The sequence below is a fragment of the Cebus imitator genome, unplaced genomic scaffold, assembly GCF_001604975.1.
Source record: "Cebus imitator isolate Cc_AM_T3 unplaced genomic scaffold, Cebus_imitator-1.0 Scaffold594, whole genome shotgun sequence".
Classification (NCBI taxonomy): domain Eukaryota; kingdom Metazoa; phylum Chordata; class Mammalia; order Primates; family Cebidae; genus Cebus; species Cebus imitator.
The window spans coordinates 2,365-19,723 of NW_016107909.1; the positions used below are offsets into that span (position 1 = coordinate 2,365).

General features: G+C 33.0%; 1 protein-coding gene across 1 annotated transcript in view; it reads left to right on the forward strand.

Annotated features, from left to right (window-relative positions):
* Nucleotides 1–6,090: 6,090 nt before the first annotated feature.
* The window catches only part of LOC108294646 (UDP-glucuronosyltransferase 2B7), an 18,899-nt gene continuing 7,630 nt past the window's right edge, over nucleotides 6,091–17,359 (forward strand). Inside the window, exons 1-5 of the mRNA XM_017516568.2 lie at nucleotides 6,091–6,865; nucleotides 8,181–8,329; nucleotides 11,918–12,049; nucleotides 15,006–15,093; nucleotides 15,983–16,202. Of these exons, the coding sequence (XP_017372057.1) occupies nucleotides 6,145–6,865; nucleotides 8,181–8,329; nucleotides 11,918–12,049; nucleotides 15,006–15,093; nucleotides 15,983–16,202 (1,310 nt within the window). The 5' untranslated portion in view covers nucleotides 6,091–6,144. The remainder of the gene's footprint in view (nucleotides 6,866–8,180; nucleotides 8,330–11,917; nucleotides 12,050–15,005; nucleotides 15,094–15,982; nucleotides 16,203–17,359) is intronic.

Consider the following 17,359-nt stretch of genomic DNA (forward strand, 5'->3'; position numbering starts at 1 on the left):
AATCTGTGGGGAAAATAGTGAGAGTCTTTGGCATTTAAACCACAACATGCTTACTTGCCCATCCTCCTAATTCACAATGATAGAGATTCCCTTTGCTCCAGGGAGATGCTGACCCCACCACACGGCTCCCAATCTCTAAAGCTCCCAGTTGAGGCCCAGGGTATGCTGTTGAGAGGAGATGTCTCTCAGAATCTCTTACCTACGCCCTGTGCGGCATATGCTACAGGAGCTAAATACCAGGCAATGTGGCTAAGAAGTTTCTCCCATCTTTTATCCAGCCACAGTCATAACTCAGAGGTTTAACTCAAGAATGGCACAGAGAATCCTGAGTACCAAATAATTATGCCACCAGCTCATTCATAGGATGGAGTTGCCATGATGGGAGGGAATAACTAAGAATAAAGGCCAGAGTCTTACTCTTTCTATGTTTTTATTGTACTTTAGGTTCTGAGGTACCTGTACAGAACGTGCAGGTTTGTTACATAAGTATACACCTGCCATGGTGGTTTGCTGCATCCATCTCTCTGTAATCTATGTTAGAAATTTCTCCTAATCCTATCCATCTCCTACCCCCCACCACCTGCTATTCCTCCCCTAGTCCCCCCCAAGTGACAGTCGCCGGTGTGTGATGTTCCCCTCCCTGTGTTCATGTGTTCTAATTGTTCAACACCCACTTATGAGTGAGAACATGCAGTGTTTGGTTTTCTGTACCTGTGTCAATACGCTGAGAATGATGGTTTCCAGCTGCATCCATGTCTCTGCAAAGGACATCAACTCATCCTTTTTTTGTGGCTGCATGGTATTCCATGTTGTATAGGTGCCACATTTTCTCTAACCAGTCTATCATTGCTGTGCATTTGGGTTGGTTCCAAGCCTTTGCTATTGTAAACAGTACCACAAAAAACATATGTGTGCTTGTGTCTTCATAATAGAATAATTTATGATCCTTTCATTATATACCCAGTAATGGGATAGAGAGAAATGTGTTGCTGTCTCTGCCCCCACCTCTATAGCCAAAGTTAAGACATGCTGCACAGGGAGAGTCAGGCCATAAACACATAGCTCCAAATCTATTCCCAAAGAAACCAGTTTTATTTTTGAAAATGTGAGAAGTTTTGTTTTAAAAAATGTGAGAAGCTTTAGAGCACTCTAAAAATGTAGATATTGGTTCATATGTATAATTAATACACATATTTATTTTTTGTTGTGTTTATTTAAAAATATGAAGTTTTTCTTTTTCTCAATTAATACTTTGACCTGAATTATGTCTACTCCGATAAAATTTTTGCTTTTTCTTTTTTCATTTATTATGTTAACCTCATATTTCTTAGTCCACATCATATTTTTTGAACTAATAAAAAGCTTTTCTTTCCTTAGTTCCTGTACACTATTCTCTTTAATTTTCACACCAAGTATTTTTAGAGATTATATTTAGCCTGCTATTGAGCTCTCGAAATAAGGTGAGATCTATGTTATAAGCAGCTAAACTTTTTTTTCACAAAATTTACTGTGTAATGAAAATATTTTCACTTGACTAGAGTTAGAATTTGTCATCATGCCATAATTAGAAATCTTTAAAAGGCATATTATAGGCCCTCATGTTACTTCATAATCACAATTGGATTATAATAAACATTTATATATTGCTATAACATAAATTGCCAGAGTTTAAGTGTATCATCACACACTCCTTATGCAAAGATTGAGAACATGACCTAATTTCTACATAAAGTGTGACAAATGGAAAGTGTGGATTTGATTTTACATACTTTACATGAATTGCATATAACCAGAGTAACTAGTAAAAATTAAGTATACAAAAGTGAAATTAAGTGAGAGTGTTATTATTTGGGAATAATGATGAAAATAAAACACCAATGTAAATTTTAGAAACATAAAGCTATATGTGAAAAGGGCATAACTAATATGTATGAAACAAATTGACATATTAAGTATAAAGAAGGCAGGAACTAACACTTTGGTAATCTCTAATATCAGAAATTATCTTTAATTTACTATTTTTAAAGTTTTTATATAAAATCATTTGTATGTAAAATATATTCATAAATAATTTATTATAAAGTTTCACATGGAATGTTAAAATTACCCAATTTTTGAGCCATCATTAAAGTGACTCAAGCAGAAAAGATGTAAACTGGAATGTCCTAAAAATTTGGGGCCTATTAAAACACTCTTTATGTTATTTAACATGTATAGATGCTTTTTGCAAAATATATATATTTCATGCAAAAAATTTCTAAATTTCTTTTGATTATATAGTTCAGTAAAGTCTTAAATTGAAAGTGGCAGTTTGAGAATTTTAAAAATTGTTTCCAGTAGGACCTATGGTGCACAATCATACATCTATTCTATAAATGTAGTATATTTAATGTTATTTACTTTAGTGCATGAGACTTTCCTAGTATATTTTATTACTTGGCACTTGTACTACGCTTATGCACTGTGATGATGAGAGACACACACCCACATAATATCCAACTACAAAGACGTGGGTCAGTCAACTGTAAAGCATGCTAATGGCTTTTAGGATCAACCAGGTTCCTAGAGTTTTATATGCACATGAACATGGGCAAGACCTGCTGAGACCAGCTCTGCTACCCTAGATCAAAATTGTGAGAAGAACCATGAAACCATGAGCTAAACAGGCTTTTTGTTTTTTGGTTTTTTTTTAACATACAAAAGATTGGGTAGTTTGTCATGTAGCAACAGAAAACTCATAAAAGACTACTTTCTTTGAGTTATCCTACTTGATAAATCTTAGAATCTACTTTTACTCTACATATGGACTCTGTTTTCTGCATTTTAGTAGCTAGTGATGTGCTATTAATGTTTAGCAGCTACTTCTTCAGTAAATAAAATAAAAAAGAAAAAGTATTTTATACCACTTTGCCAATTTTGGTAATGTAAATCACCCCATTATGTCTAATAAAATTAATGTTATAGCAACCAGCTAAGGAAAAAACTTGAAAATTAGTGACCAACTCTTATGAGTCTGTTAGAGTGAGTATAAGATAATTATATAAATTTAGCATATTAATCATATAATCATATCAATATTGGGCACTAGCCTTGAGTCATTCATATGCTCAAATTTTATGAACACAACTTTTATTATTTGGAACTATTTAGTTTTCTTCAACTCATGCTGCAAATTCATATCTAAGCCTATGAATTTTATCTTGAAGACTTTATTTTTCTTTATACACCAAATATAAGCACATAAAGTCATATCACCACTATATATTCCATAAGTATACACAATTACAATGTGTCAATATGTAATGAAGATAACTCAATCCATTTTTAAAAATCATTTACATAGCAATGTAGAAACTTCTCTTTCTCAGGGAAATCTAATCACGAGGAATTTTGAGGAATAAATACATGCCCATATGCACAGTTTTTTTCATGTCTACAACCCTCCCCATCTGAAATTATGCTTACTATCAACATGTGTTCTTTCAACATATATCATGTTTTTACCTCTCGAAAATTGTTACTCTTTTAATATTTCAATAAACTTATGTAGGTATTCCACATTTTTGAAAAACCTGTCCAAATACTACTTAAAATATTATCTCTATGAAAGATTATTTTTCTAGGGAAAAATATGTAATCTCAAAGTACTCTAGGAAAGAATCACTACAACAAATGACACCTTGAACATTTCAACAAGATGTTTGAAATTTCTATTAAAATAGGTTCAAAGAACTATATTTTGATAGATGGTGAAAAAGAAATGAAAAGTGTTGTATATCTCAAACAATACTTTTAATTCTTTTATTTAAAAAATAGAAATTCCTTTCAGAATTTCGTTTTACTGAATCTGCTAACTGTTCTCCAACTGGCATCAGTGAAGTCCTTCATATCAGCTGGCATCAGTGAGGTCCTTCAGACCAGCTGAGTCAGTAGATTTATCAGTGTGCTGGACCTGAAGGAATACCTCAAGAGGAAAGCTGATCCTTTTATAATGTTTAAGTTATTATCTACAGAACAGTTAAGAGGAACTATAATCTTGTAACAAGTCTGCATAATTCTAGGACAGTAGCCAAATAACACTGAGGAAGTGAGTCAGAGAGCAAGCTAACCTAATGATTAATGCTGAATGTACTACAAGCTAGTTTACTTTTTTCTTCTTCTCCCTTTATCTTTGATTATTTTAACAAAGTTTATAAAGACAGTATCATCTTGAAACTCTCAACATCTTGCATGATGGTTGTAAGAATCAACAAGTATATGTTATATAATAAATTAAGGTTTAAAATATTATGCTACATAAAAGAAGCCAGGCACCATAGCCTTGTAATATAGTTTGAAGTCAGGTAGGGTGATGCCTCTAGCTTTGTTATTTTTGCTTAGAATTGTCTTGGCTATATGGGCTCTTTTTTGGTTTCATATGAAATTTAAAGCAGGTTTTTTTTTCCAATTCTGTGAAGAAAGTTGATGGTAGCTTGATGGGAATAGCATTGGATCTATAAATTACTTTGGAGAGTATGGCCATTTTCACAATATTGATTCTTTCTAACCATGAGCATGGGATGTTTATCCATCTAGTTGTGTTCTCTCTTATTTCCTTGAGCAGTGGTTTCTAGTTCTGCTTTAAGAGGCCTTTCACATCCTGTGTATGTTGTATTTCTAGGTCTTTTATACTACAAACCTACAGTAACAAAAATAGCATAGTACTGGTACCAAAACAGACATATAGACAAATAGAACAGAACAGAGGTCTCAGAAATAATGTCACACATCTATCCATCTGACAAACGGCTAATATCCAGGATCTAAAAAGAACTTAAACAAATTTGCAAGAAAAAAACAAGCAACCTCATTAAAAACTGGGTGAAGGATATGAACAGATACTTCTCCAAAGAAGACATTTATGCAGCCAACAAACATTCTTCAAGGATCTAAACTAGAGATACCATTTGACCCAGCAATCCCATTACTGCATATATATCCAGAGGATTATAAATCATTCTACTATAAAGGCACATGCACACGTATGTTTATTGCCACACTGTTCACAATCTCAAAGACTTGGAACCAACCCAAACGCCCATCAATGATAGACTGGATAAAGAAAGCGTGGCACATATATACTATGGAATATTATGCAGCCATAAAAAAATAATGAGTTCATGTCCTTTGCAGGGACATGGCTGAAGCTGGAAACCATCGTTCTCAGCAAACTAACACAAGAACAGAAAACCAAACACCACATATTCTCATTCATAAGTGGGAATTGAACAATGAGAACACATGGACACAGGGAGGGGAGCCTCACACACAGGCCTGTAGGAGTGTGAAGGTAGGGGAAGGATAGCGTTAGGAGAAATACCTAATGTAGATGACAGGTTGTTGGGTGCAGCAAACCACCATGGTACGTGTATACCTATGTAACAAACCTGCACAATCTGCACATGTACCCCAGTAAAGTATAATAATAATAATAATAATAATAATCAAGACAGTCACAAAATATCACATGCTATCTGATTCCATGTATTTAAAAAATTGTCCAGAATAGGCAAATCTATAGGGGAAATGCAGAAACTAGGGGTGGAGAGAAAATGGCTGAATTCTATTGGGCTTATTTTGGGGTGATATAAGGGCTCTCAAACTGATTGTTATGGTAGGTGCACAATTCTGTAAATATACAATGGAACATTAAATTTTATGCAATAATTGATAAATTGTATGATACATAAATTATATGTCAACAAAGTTTACAAAATATCTTTGAACCACGTTTAGTTATTTTATCTTTTATTTGTGTCAAATGGACTGCAGAAACATGAGCCTCTCGCTGGTACTGTTCTGGACACTCATCTAAAATGTATTATTTTAGACAGGTGGCTTCTCCATACAAGATCATTTATATTAGCTGAGGGACAGCGCCTATAAACATAAAAGAGACCTTAAACATACCTTTGTACATAGGTCATTTGCATTCATATGCCTCCTTGCCATCCACATGCTCAGACTGTTGATTAATTGATAATGTATGTACTTTGAACTATAAGGGTTACATTTTAACTTCTTGACTAATTTATCTTTGGATACAACCATGAGAAATGACAGAAAGAAACAGCGATTGGAAAACAAGCATTGCATTGCACCAGGATGTCTGTGAAATGGACTTCCGTACTTCTGCTAATACAACTGAGCTTTTACTTTAGCTCTGGGAAATGTGGAAAGGTGCTGGTGTGGGCTGCAGAATACAGCCATTGGATGAATATGAAGATTATCCTGAATGAGCTTGTTCAGAAAGGTCATGAGGTGACTGTACTGGCGTCTTCAGCTTCCATTCTTTTTGATCCCAACAACTCATCCACTCTTAAACTTGAAGTTTTTCCTACATCTTTAACTAAAACTGAGATGGACAATATCACCATGCAACAGGTTAAGAAATGGTCAGACCTTCCAAAAGATACATTTTGGTCATATTTTTCACAAGTACAAGAAATTATGTGGATATTTAGTGACATAAATAGAAATACCTGTAAAGATTTATTCTCAAATAAGAAATTAATGAAAAAATTACAAGAGTCAAGATTTGACGTCGTTTTTGCAGATGCTGTTTTTCCCGGCGGTGAGCTGCTGGCTGAGCTACTAAACATACCCTTTGTGTACAGTCTCTGCTTCTCTCCTGGCTACGCTATTGAAAAGCATAGTGGAGGATTTCCATTTCCTCCTTCCTACGTACCTGTTGTTATGTCAGAATTAAGTGATCAAATGACTTTCATGGAGAGGGTAAAAAATATGATCTATATGCTTTATTTTGACTTTTGGTTCCAAATATTTGATATGAAGAAGTGGGATCAGTTTTATAGTGAAGTTCTAGGTAAGTAATTTTTCCATTCGGTATCAAGATCTAACTTATTTGTGTCTTTGAAGCAGAGCTTATGTAAAGCCATAAGATCAGGGTAGTGGGGTTTTTGGTAAGTGAATTTATGAAATGAAAATACAGGATGATCTATCAATTTCACAAATATCATAAAAAAGTTTAAATTATAGAATCGGTTAAAACCCTGTGGTCATCACCCATACAGAGCACCACAGAAAATCATACACCTATATATTAGTTCACCTAAGACTTTAAGCAATTACACATCTGTTTTACTATACGCTGTTTCACATCTTAGAAACAGTAAAATCCATCAAGTAACACTGAACACACAGATTTAGAAGGAATTGTTACACATTTTTCTACAACTATCTATATAACTGCAGAAATTGTTTCTTCTTGTAAACCTCAGTTTTCTTATTTAGAAATTTAAAGATGTTCCCATGTTACCAGAAGGTTTCCTTCAGAGCTGAGAGAAAAAAAGTTGAGATACAGAAATGTCTGTATCTCAGAAGCAAAAATCGATAAGGGTAATTTAAAGTTTCTAATGTTTCTATACTTCTTCACTAAAGAATTGGAAATCATTCATTTAAAGTCCTATCATCTTGTTGAGGTGCAAAGGTTGTTATATCTATATAGTTTTCTTTTGAAACTATGTCTCTTTAATAAAAAATATGAAACATTAAAGTTGAGTACAAATCTATATTTCAATAATTTCTCAAAAATTTCCATCTATAATTTACCAATATGTTTCCTTAAAAAAATAATGTTATTAAGATCTTAGCTTGAATCCAAAGTAGTAGTTGGTACAAGTATTTCAGCCATACTCTCAAAATATTCCACATTTCAGTTGAAGAACCAAAGATAAAAGGATTAGCTTAATGATTTGTGCAAACTAGACTATTTCTTAGAAAATTACTTTTATGGGTACAGTAAAATTAATTGATTATGGACCTCAAAGAGTTGTCTAAATGTCTGTATGCTACTATTGAAGCTTTAAAGAGAAACTAAATTGATATTTAATTCTCTATGACTTATTTTAATAATTGTTTATGATTGTGAGAATACTGATGTGACATTAGAGATGTAGCTTACCTCACAATTCTCCTACCACTTTGCCTTTCTTATAACTATACATGGACAAAATATATAATAAAAAATAAATGATGCCTATGTATAAATATATGTATATTTTTTCAAAGCACAGATGCTTTGCCTACATTTTTGTCTACGTTATTCTAACCCCTTTCAGAAAGTTACCTAAAGTAATTATCTTGTGTCATTCACCTTTTCTTTTCTTTATTCCTATCAGGAAAACCCACTACATTATTTGAGACAATGGGGAAAGCCGACATATGGCTTATTCGAAACTCCTGGAATTTTCAATTTCCTCATCCACTATTACCAAATATTGTTTATGTCGGAGGACTCCACTGCAAACCTGCCAAACCCCTACCTAGGGTAAACATACTTTCATTGGTTTTATTTTGTTGGCTTTGAATTTTCAGTAGAAATGATTCTATAGTTTTCATTCAGTGTTTGACTTACACTGAAAGAAAGCTGTGAAGTGGGTGGGGTAAAGCAGATACCAATTAGAAGCTCACGTACATGTTGATACTATCACAATTATGTGAGTTTCATGAATATTACAAATAGAAGGGAATACTAAAGAAACTTTGAAAATAGTGTTGGTTAAATTAAAGCCTTGATTACACAACACCTAAGAAGGTATTGCTCATTTATTCAAAGGATATTTATAAAGAGATTAGCACAAGACACAGGTAAGCGCAGCATTTTCACAGAAAATAAATAGACACAGTTTCTGTTCCAACATACCTTACATTCTCCTTCAAAATCTAGAATATAAGAAAGTAATAAAAATTTTATAAAAACTATTATCTCAAGGAAAAACCCAATGCCAAGAAAGCATCAGTAGAGATAATAGAAAGTAACCTGGAGTCACTGATTAGTAAGCTGAGAGCTCAACAATATGCAGGAATAGTTAGAAAAATGACAGGGAGAGACAGACAAAAAACAAAAGCAGATAAAGTGGTCAGGTCAGTTCTCAAGTCTCCAAGTTCAGTTTGCAGGGAGAGGCTAAGAATCAGATGATGCTGAGAGGCAAATTAGAGCCAGATACCTATTAGGAGTTGAAATATTTACTAAGCACATTGAAAAACTACTAAAAATTAAGAAATAAAGATATATCAAAAGAGTCTCTTTTTAAGGATATACTTCCAAGATATTCAGTGGCTTAAATTGCAGAAGGGCCAGGCTGTTATGAGCCGACCATTCAAGAAATTTTGCATAGATTCAGGTAGCAGATCACAGAAAAGTGGATTAGAATGTTGATAGAAATAATTATGTCTACATTTACAGAACTAGTGCCAATTTCATATAGTGTTGTGTGGAAAAAATACTAACATGGACAAAACACAAAATACTAAAATGTCTCTGGCATATAGTCAGGGACTCAGAAATATTAATTTTGCAATTATGGTTCTTCTGTTATTATTGGTAACACCACTAATTACTTAAAATGTGCAAATCACTTGAGATACCATTCTTCATTTAATAGAAGCAGATTGTTCAGCACATCAAGCTTATATTCTCTTGCAAAGTCGTAGATAACAGATATCCTGTGGGCTTGATTAAAAGTAAACATGTCAGTTTTGGCAGTAAGACGAGCTAACTGAAATTCTAAAATTTTACCATAAGTTATAAGGATCTTCACCAGTATTCCAGCTTAAAACACTTCCTCAACAATATAAATGTGTGCCTTTAATATTTGTAGGCAAACCCAGTGTTCACTGGATCTTCTTAAAGCATTTAAATCATTCTGCATTCAGATCCTGGAGGTTTACATATTAGAGCATAAACATACCGTGTAAGAGCAGGTGATTTCTGCCTTATAACAAGCAACTCAGCAAAGCTTCCGTGGGAGACTTGTCTCAACATCATAGCTTCCTGACAGAGAAGCACAGAGAAAATGAACAATGCATGTATGATAAAGACCAAATAATCTCACCACTTGTATCTGAATAGTGCTCTTTGTTTCAATACCAAAACCAATTCTGTCAGCATATATGATTATATTTTTTATGAAGGAACACAAGAACTTCATAGATTTTAAGTTAATATCATGCTTTTAAGACATATGTACAAAGCAGGCATTCTTTATTACATTATTATATAATCTCTTAAAACATCATTTTTGTCGACATAAAACTGAGATTTTATTCCATTGTTAAAACTCAATATCTATGTTGAATGGAAATTACATGGGCTTTATATGGTAACTTTCTTTAGAGACAAAAACTGAGGTAAGACCTATGAAAAATCTATGCCACCACATCCTACTTTTGAAAGATTTCCCCATTCACACTAAGGGAAACTGATAGTGGCAGTACGAGAAAAAAGAGAGTAAGAGGTATAGAAGGACAAGTAAAAGGTTGACTAGTAGTACAATAGTGATAATTACTAACTGTTGTTTCTATCACAGAAGACTATCAACGTATTATAGTTGAGAGTATCTAACCTGTTTACAGATTCATCACTCATATAAACTGGTTGTTTCTTCTTCTGTGATAACATTATAAAATACAAGATTAATGTAAGAAATTTTATAAAAGTATGAAAAGATTCTTTTGAAATAACATTTTTCTAAAATTAAATAACATTTTTCTAAAATTACTGAGATATTATTTATGATATATTATTAACAAAATTACTGAGATATTATTTATCCAAACTGACCGGATAAAGAAGGCTCCGGGCATCAAGTCAGTGAGATAAAACACTGAACAGCAGTTACACTGAACATAGCTACAGGTAACTGCAAACACACATGATGCCTAGATGCCCTAATTATTACCTAGAGTAATACAATGACTTTCACGTTAAGATTAAAAATCATATTTTAAAAAACACTCTGCAACATGTGGTCTATGGAGTTAACCTTTGGACTTTTTTCTTTATTTTGTTAAGAACCATTAGAAAAAGTTTTACCCTAATGATTAAATCTGAAAGTATTTAAATTTAAATATTGCCATACGTTGGGGAATGCAAGCCAGAATAATTCTCAATCAATTGCAGCCAAGCACACCTTCACCAGGAGTGTTACGTAGTGTGAATGAGCTACTCAAAAGAGAGACAAGATCTCCCATTTGGGAAGGCCCGGTGGCCTCCTTTATTACATACAAATGCTGCCTCTGAGACACAACACAGTGATGATGAGAGTTCCTCAATGCAGTTATAAATAGCACATCAATTTAACAGTGTGATTTCAGGGCAATAGGTGTTCTACCTAAACAATAATCTGAAAAATATGATAATTCAGCTATCTAACTATATACTGTATAATTCTGTGTTATAAGTGAGACTTTCAGGAATAATTCATAGAAATTCCAAATCACAATGCCAGACTCGAGAATGTCAATGATTTTTAACCACCAGCGTTTGTTTATTTTATTTTTTGGAAAACTCTGACAAACTTTAAGTGAAGTTATAAAGTATTGTAGAGTAACATAAATGTAGATGTAAAATTATCCCAACTGTAACTTTTCCTCACTGCTCATAGTTAGAGAAGTAAACCACTAACAGCTTCAAACTAAAATAATTCTACAGAAAACATGCCTGAAATAAACACAAATGATTTAGTAGAACAATATAGAATTAACGTCAAGTGGTGCCACTTTCCAAGAACCTATATAAGTAAGTATAATATTTTAAGTGAAGAATCTGGGTATATTTTTTAACATTATCTCTCTCACTACAATGTAACAGCTGTATTTCTTTTCTCCCTCACACATTTACACACATACATACACACACACGCACACACATATTTACACAAATATCCTTAGCAGAGGCCACCTGTCTCATACATCTTCTTGCAAAGAAACTGAGTGAGTCAATCAAAAAATATTATTTACTCCAGTAATTCCTCAAAATACTTGATTTTCTCTCTTTAGTAATTTGTACCAATTCTTTCAGTAGTACCTTCTGTACTAATACTCTTTTCTGATGGAACTAATTCTTTTTTCACAGGAAATGGAAGAGTTTGTCCAGAGCTCTGGAGAAAATGGTATTGTGGTGTTTTCTCTGGGGTCAATGGTCAGTACCATGACAGAAGAAAGGGCCAACGTAATTGCATCAGCCCTTGCCAAGATCCCACAAAAGGTTAGATCAAGTGCCTTAGTGGTTTGGAAAACTACTGAGAGAGGCTGTCAAAGTTTTAAATAATCCAATTATAGAAACTTCTGACAAATGTGAAGCTGGCCAAAATTCAGAAAATGAGAACGAGGATAATCCTGGATAAACTGTGAGAAGTTTGAAAATTGTGGTTGCATTTTAAAAAACAGTTTTAAGTATGAACACTCCCTATGTAAATATGCTGACAGTAAATTGTATGGAGGATGGTATTTAAAAAGCGTTTGGAGACTTTTCACCTCCTATCCTATAAAATTTTGATTTATATATGTGATACACAGAGAAAGAATGTTAAAGATTAGACTGAACGATTATTTATACCCAAATACAGTCTTAAACATGCTTGCATAGCATCCACTAACCAAAGTAATATCTGTGCGTCAGACTTAACGGGTTCCATGTGACTCTGCGGGAGTTACTATTCTTGGTATGCATGAGCGGTTCCTATTAGCATCAGTGGGAACTCAGTACTCCACAAGTATCCACAAAAGGGAAATTGAGACCAACAATTATTTTAATTTCTGATATTAACAGTCATACAAACGGCTGAATTTAACTCAACATATTTCAGGTAAGTGAAAATGGTGCTTAATGTAGTCTTTAGAATGACTTTCAGGTGTTTTCAACTAAAAATATATATCCAGAACTGTGTCCTTGTAGAAATAAAAGTAAGACATGATAATTTGCCTTCAAAACAGTTTAGCTATCCCAGCAGTATGTAATGAGTGAAGAATACTTGACTGACTCTTGGGCCACCTCTATCACTCATTGTACTCAGCAAGCTCTTGGTGAATGTTTACAATTATGGGATGTCGTATTTCTATTTGTACTTTAAGTCACATGCTTATATAAAATATGTGACAACAAATAGAGAAGACTGGCTCTGTTAGTAATTATGCAGTATAAATTCTATTTAAGGATCTGTGATAGTATAACATGATTGCATGTCATTAATTTAGGAATAATAACTGCAACGTGTGGGGAGTAGGGTAGTAGGAGAATTAATTCCAGTCCTGTGAATAAAAGTGTAAATTCTAGACTCTACTATTGTACATTTCAGGATCTAGGAGTTTTACTTTTATAAAGACGGTGTCTGGAAGGTGTTGCTAATGTATTTTACTCCAACACAAGGAACAAACTTTTTAAGTATATTAATAAATATTTCTGATGCAGCAAATAGTAAACACTGTAAATTATTGTTCAGTTTGAGGATTGCTTGAGAGTTTCAAAATTAGCAACTTAAACATAAAAATGTCTTTTACTATAGCAGATCATATTAATCACCATTGTCAAAGCTTTGTAGCACATTGTCTAAGTGTTAATAATCAGTTGACCAAATTCAGCAAAATGCAACTTTGAATTCATTCAACAGTTGTATTTTTATTCATGATACCAACAGGTTCCTCATTTCTATGCAAAAAAAAATCCCAAATCAGCAATACTGACAATACTCTGAATTTGTGTCAAAAATTGTCACTTGAAATTTCTCTTGGAAGCAGTGCTTGATAATTTGTAATTCGAATGAAGTTATACATACTATCTTTGCAGCATTAATTTATTTATTGTAAGTTACTTATTTTATAGACCTGCTATTTTGTTGATCAAAGGACAACAGGCTCTAATATAAGAACCTATAGACAAGTAGATAGATGTGAACTACTTTCCATATTACTCAAAAAGAAATGAATACATTAAAATTAAATTTGGAAGATGAAAACTAATATAAAATACATAAAACAAAATAAAACTATAGGTCATTACTAAATTGTTACTTTTTTTTACACTAGAATTATAATGACTACCTATATTTTTTATATATTTTTTAGATTATTTTTAGTTTTTAAAATTAAATTAATTTGACTTTTATTTTTAACTTCTATTTTAAGTTCGGGGTACATATGCAGTTTTTTACATTGTGTCATGAGAGTTGGTTGTACTGATTGTTTCGTCACCCAGGTATTAAGACTAAAATATCCGTAAATTATTTTTCCTGAACCTCTCTGTCCTCCCATCCTCCACACTGTAATACACCTCTAATAGACGGTATATTGTTCCCATCTGTGTGTTCACATGTTCTCATCTTTTAGCTTCCATTTATAGGTAAGAACATGCCATATTTGGATTTCCATTCTGAAGTTAGTTTGCTAAGAATAATGGCCTCCAACTGTATCCATTTCCCTGTAAATATATAATTTTGTTTTCTTTTTATGGCAGCATAATATACCATAGTGTGTCTGTACCATATTTTGTTTATTCAATCCATATGTGATGGGCATTTATGTTGATTCCATGTCCTTGCTATTGTGATTAGTACTGCAATTAACATATGTGTTCATAGGTCTTTATAAAAAAATAATTTAAAGTCCTTTGGTCATATACACAGGAATGGGATTTCAGGGTTTCATGGTATTTTTGCCTCTAGATTTTTGAAGAATCACCATACTGTCTTTCACAATGATTGAACTAACTTACACTCCAACCAGCAGCATGTAAGCATTCCTTTTCTATACGACCTCACCAGCATCATATTTTTTGTTTTTAATAATAGCCATTCTGACTGGTGTAAGATGCTATCTCATTATGGTTTTGATTTGCATTTCTCTAATGATCTGTGATGTTAAGCTTTTTTGTGATATGATGGTTGGCTGCACATAGGTCTTCTTTTAAAATGTGTAACAGTTTCTAAAATATTTGAACTTTTCAATGATAATATCATTTGTCTAAGGTATTATTTTGGAAAGTCATGATTTCCTTATATACCTAACTAATTATAAAAGTTAAGCAATGAAGTGTGAGTATTCTATTTACATCACTCTTTGAGTAGTCCTTATTTACTAGCATCCCTTGATCTCATTCCTACTCTTTTTACAGTTCTATACCTTTTGAGTTCCATTCATGGAATAAGATATTTTCTTTACTGTAACAGGTTCTGTGGAGATTTGATGGAAATAAACCAGATGCCTTAGGTCCCAATACTCGACTGTACAAGTGGATACCCCAGAATGACCTTTTAGGTAAGACTCTGAGTAGACAATCCTGGTGACTTTGGTGAACAATGCAAAACTCTGGTGAACAAATACTAATACTGAATATATTAGTAACAGCACATTAGAGTGTTAATATTTCATCATGAAATAAGATTATTGAATATCTGTTATGGAAAAACCATATGTAACTTCTTTATATTTGTTTTCCAGTCCGAGGGGGGAAGAATACGCTATAAATATTGTCATTTTATGATATACATTCGCATCCTTTATGGTCATAATCAGAGGGAATCTTTATTTCAGGTGTTATTATATCTCACAGAATTTTTCAATACTTTCTGGGCTGTCTCTTTGTCTCTTATTTCTACAACTTTACACCTGTTTTTTCTTTCCTGCAGGGTTATTTCAAATGCCACTAAAAATAATAGCTCCTCTATCACCAGTGACTCTGCATTATCTAGAGGATTAAATTCCTAATCTTAATCATAAAATGATAATACATTTTACGATGAAGTGTGACCTATCTTTTCTCAATCCTAGCACCACCACCAACCCACTGCCTGCTGCCTTGCACACTTCACAAATCACACTCTGTGACTGCACTTAAAATAGCACTTTATGTCATGCCAATCTCTTTGGTTTTGCTCTTTGCACATTTTTTAAAAACTAGAATGAACTTTTTGATTAGTCCAACGGGAAATCTTGCATGAATTTTTGCAGTCTGAAGTTACACAACCATATAGTCTTCACTTACATATCTAGCACAAGTACGTGTTTTTCCTCTGAACTCTGAAAAGTAATATCAAATTAGTTCAATGTGTTATCCAGAAAACACCATCACTTTCAGAGCCTTTCGTTGTGTGTCTATCGCATTTTATTCCTACAGATAATTTGGATAAAATTCATTCAATCCCAGGTCATCCAAAAACCAGAGCTTTCATAACTCATGGTGGAGCCAATGGCATCTATGAGGCGATCTACCATGGGATCCCTATGGTGGGCCTTCCGTTGTTTGCGGATCAACCTGATAACATTGCTCACATGATGGCCAAGGGTGCAGCCGTTAGAGTGGACTTCAACACAATGTCGAGTACAGACTTGCTGAATGCACTGAAGACAGTAATTAATGATCCTTTGTGAGTATAACAATATTTTCCACTAGGTGGTATTTATGGATAGCTTCTTTTGTCAGTAGTGAGAGTGAGTTTCATCCTTTTTATGAGACTAATTTTGAAAGAATTTAAATCATTTAACCAATCTGAAATCTTTTATTTTTTATCAGTTATTTTAAAATTGTATTTGAACCCCATATATCCAATGAATAACCAGTTAGTGAAACAATTTTCTAAACAAAAATGCATTTAAACTGATATAGGTAATACAAACAATGCATTTCTTAAAAATTTTACATAATGAACTATTAGTAGAAAGGAAGAATAAACTTGAAATAATATAAAATATTTTAACTAAATACCTAAAATGTCTCAGGATATGACTATTTTCTTGCTGAAAATTACTTTTTTATTATTATACTTATTATAACACACTAGAAAATGAGATTTAATTTTGATAGCATAAAACCCACCTGTTTATGGTATAAAATCCAAATAGATTTAAGAATGTTTAATGAATCATGAAGCCATCACCATTACATAATTTTAGAACATTTTTGTCAACATAAAAGAAACTACAATGACCCAGAAGTTATCTCACATGACCACTTAGTCCTAATCTAACACCAATTTGTTTTCTTTCTCTATAGGTTATTCTCTCTAGATATTTCATATAAATGGAATCATATAGTTTAGAGTGCTGTGTAAATGGCATTTCACCTAGCCTAATTTTTTGGTGTTTTTTTATGGTTTTTAGTTTTATTCATGTTGTTGTGTGTTTTAATACTTCAGTTCTCCTTACAGCAGTATAATATTTTATAGTACGGATATGTTATATTTTATTTGTTTACTTAACAGTTCATTGGTTTTCTGATTGTTTCCAATTGTGACTTTTATGAACATTACTACCCGCTTATTTCATAAACATGCTTTCTTTTCTTTTGGGTTGATACTATCATTGGAATTGCTGGCTCATGTGGGAACTGTATGTTTATGAAGAACCGTTATACTGTTTTCCAAAGTACTTGTTCCATTCATCACCACCACCAGCAGTACAATATGGTTCTAATTCCTCCACATGTAAACCTGTTTGTCTTTTTGTTACAGCCTTCTCAGTGGGTATAAAATGATCTCTCATCCTGGTCCTGGATTGCACTTTTCATTACAGCTGAAGAAGTTGA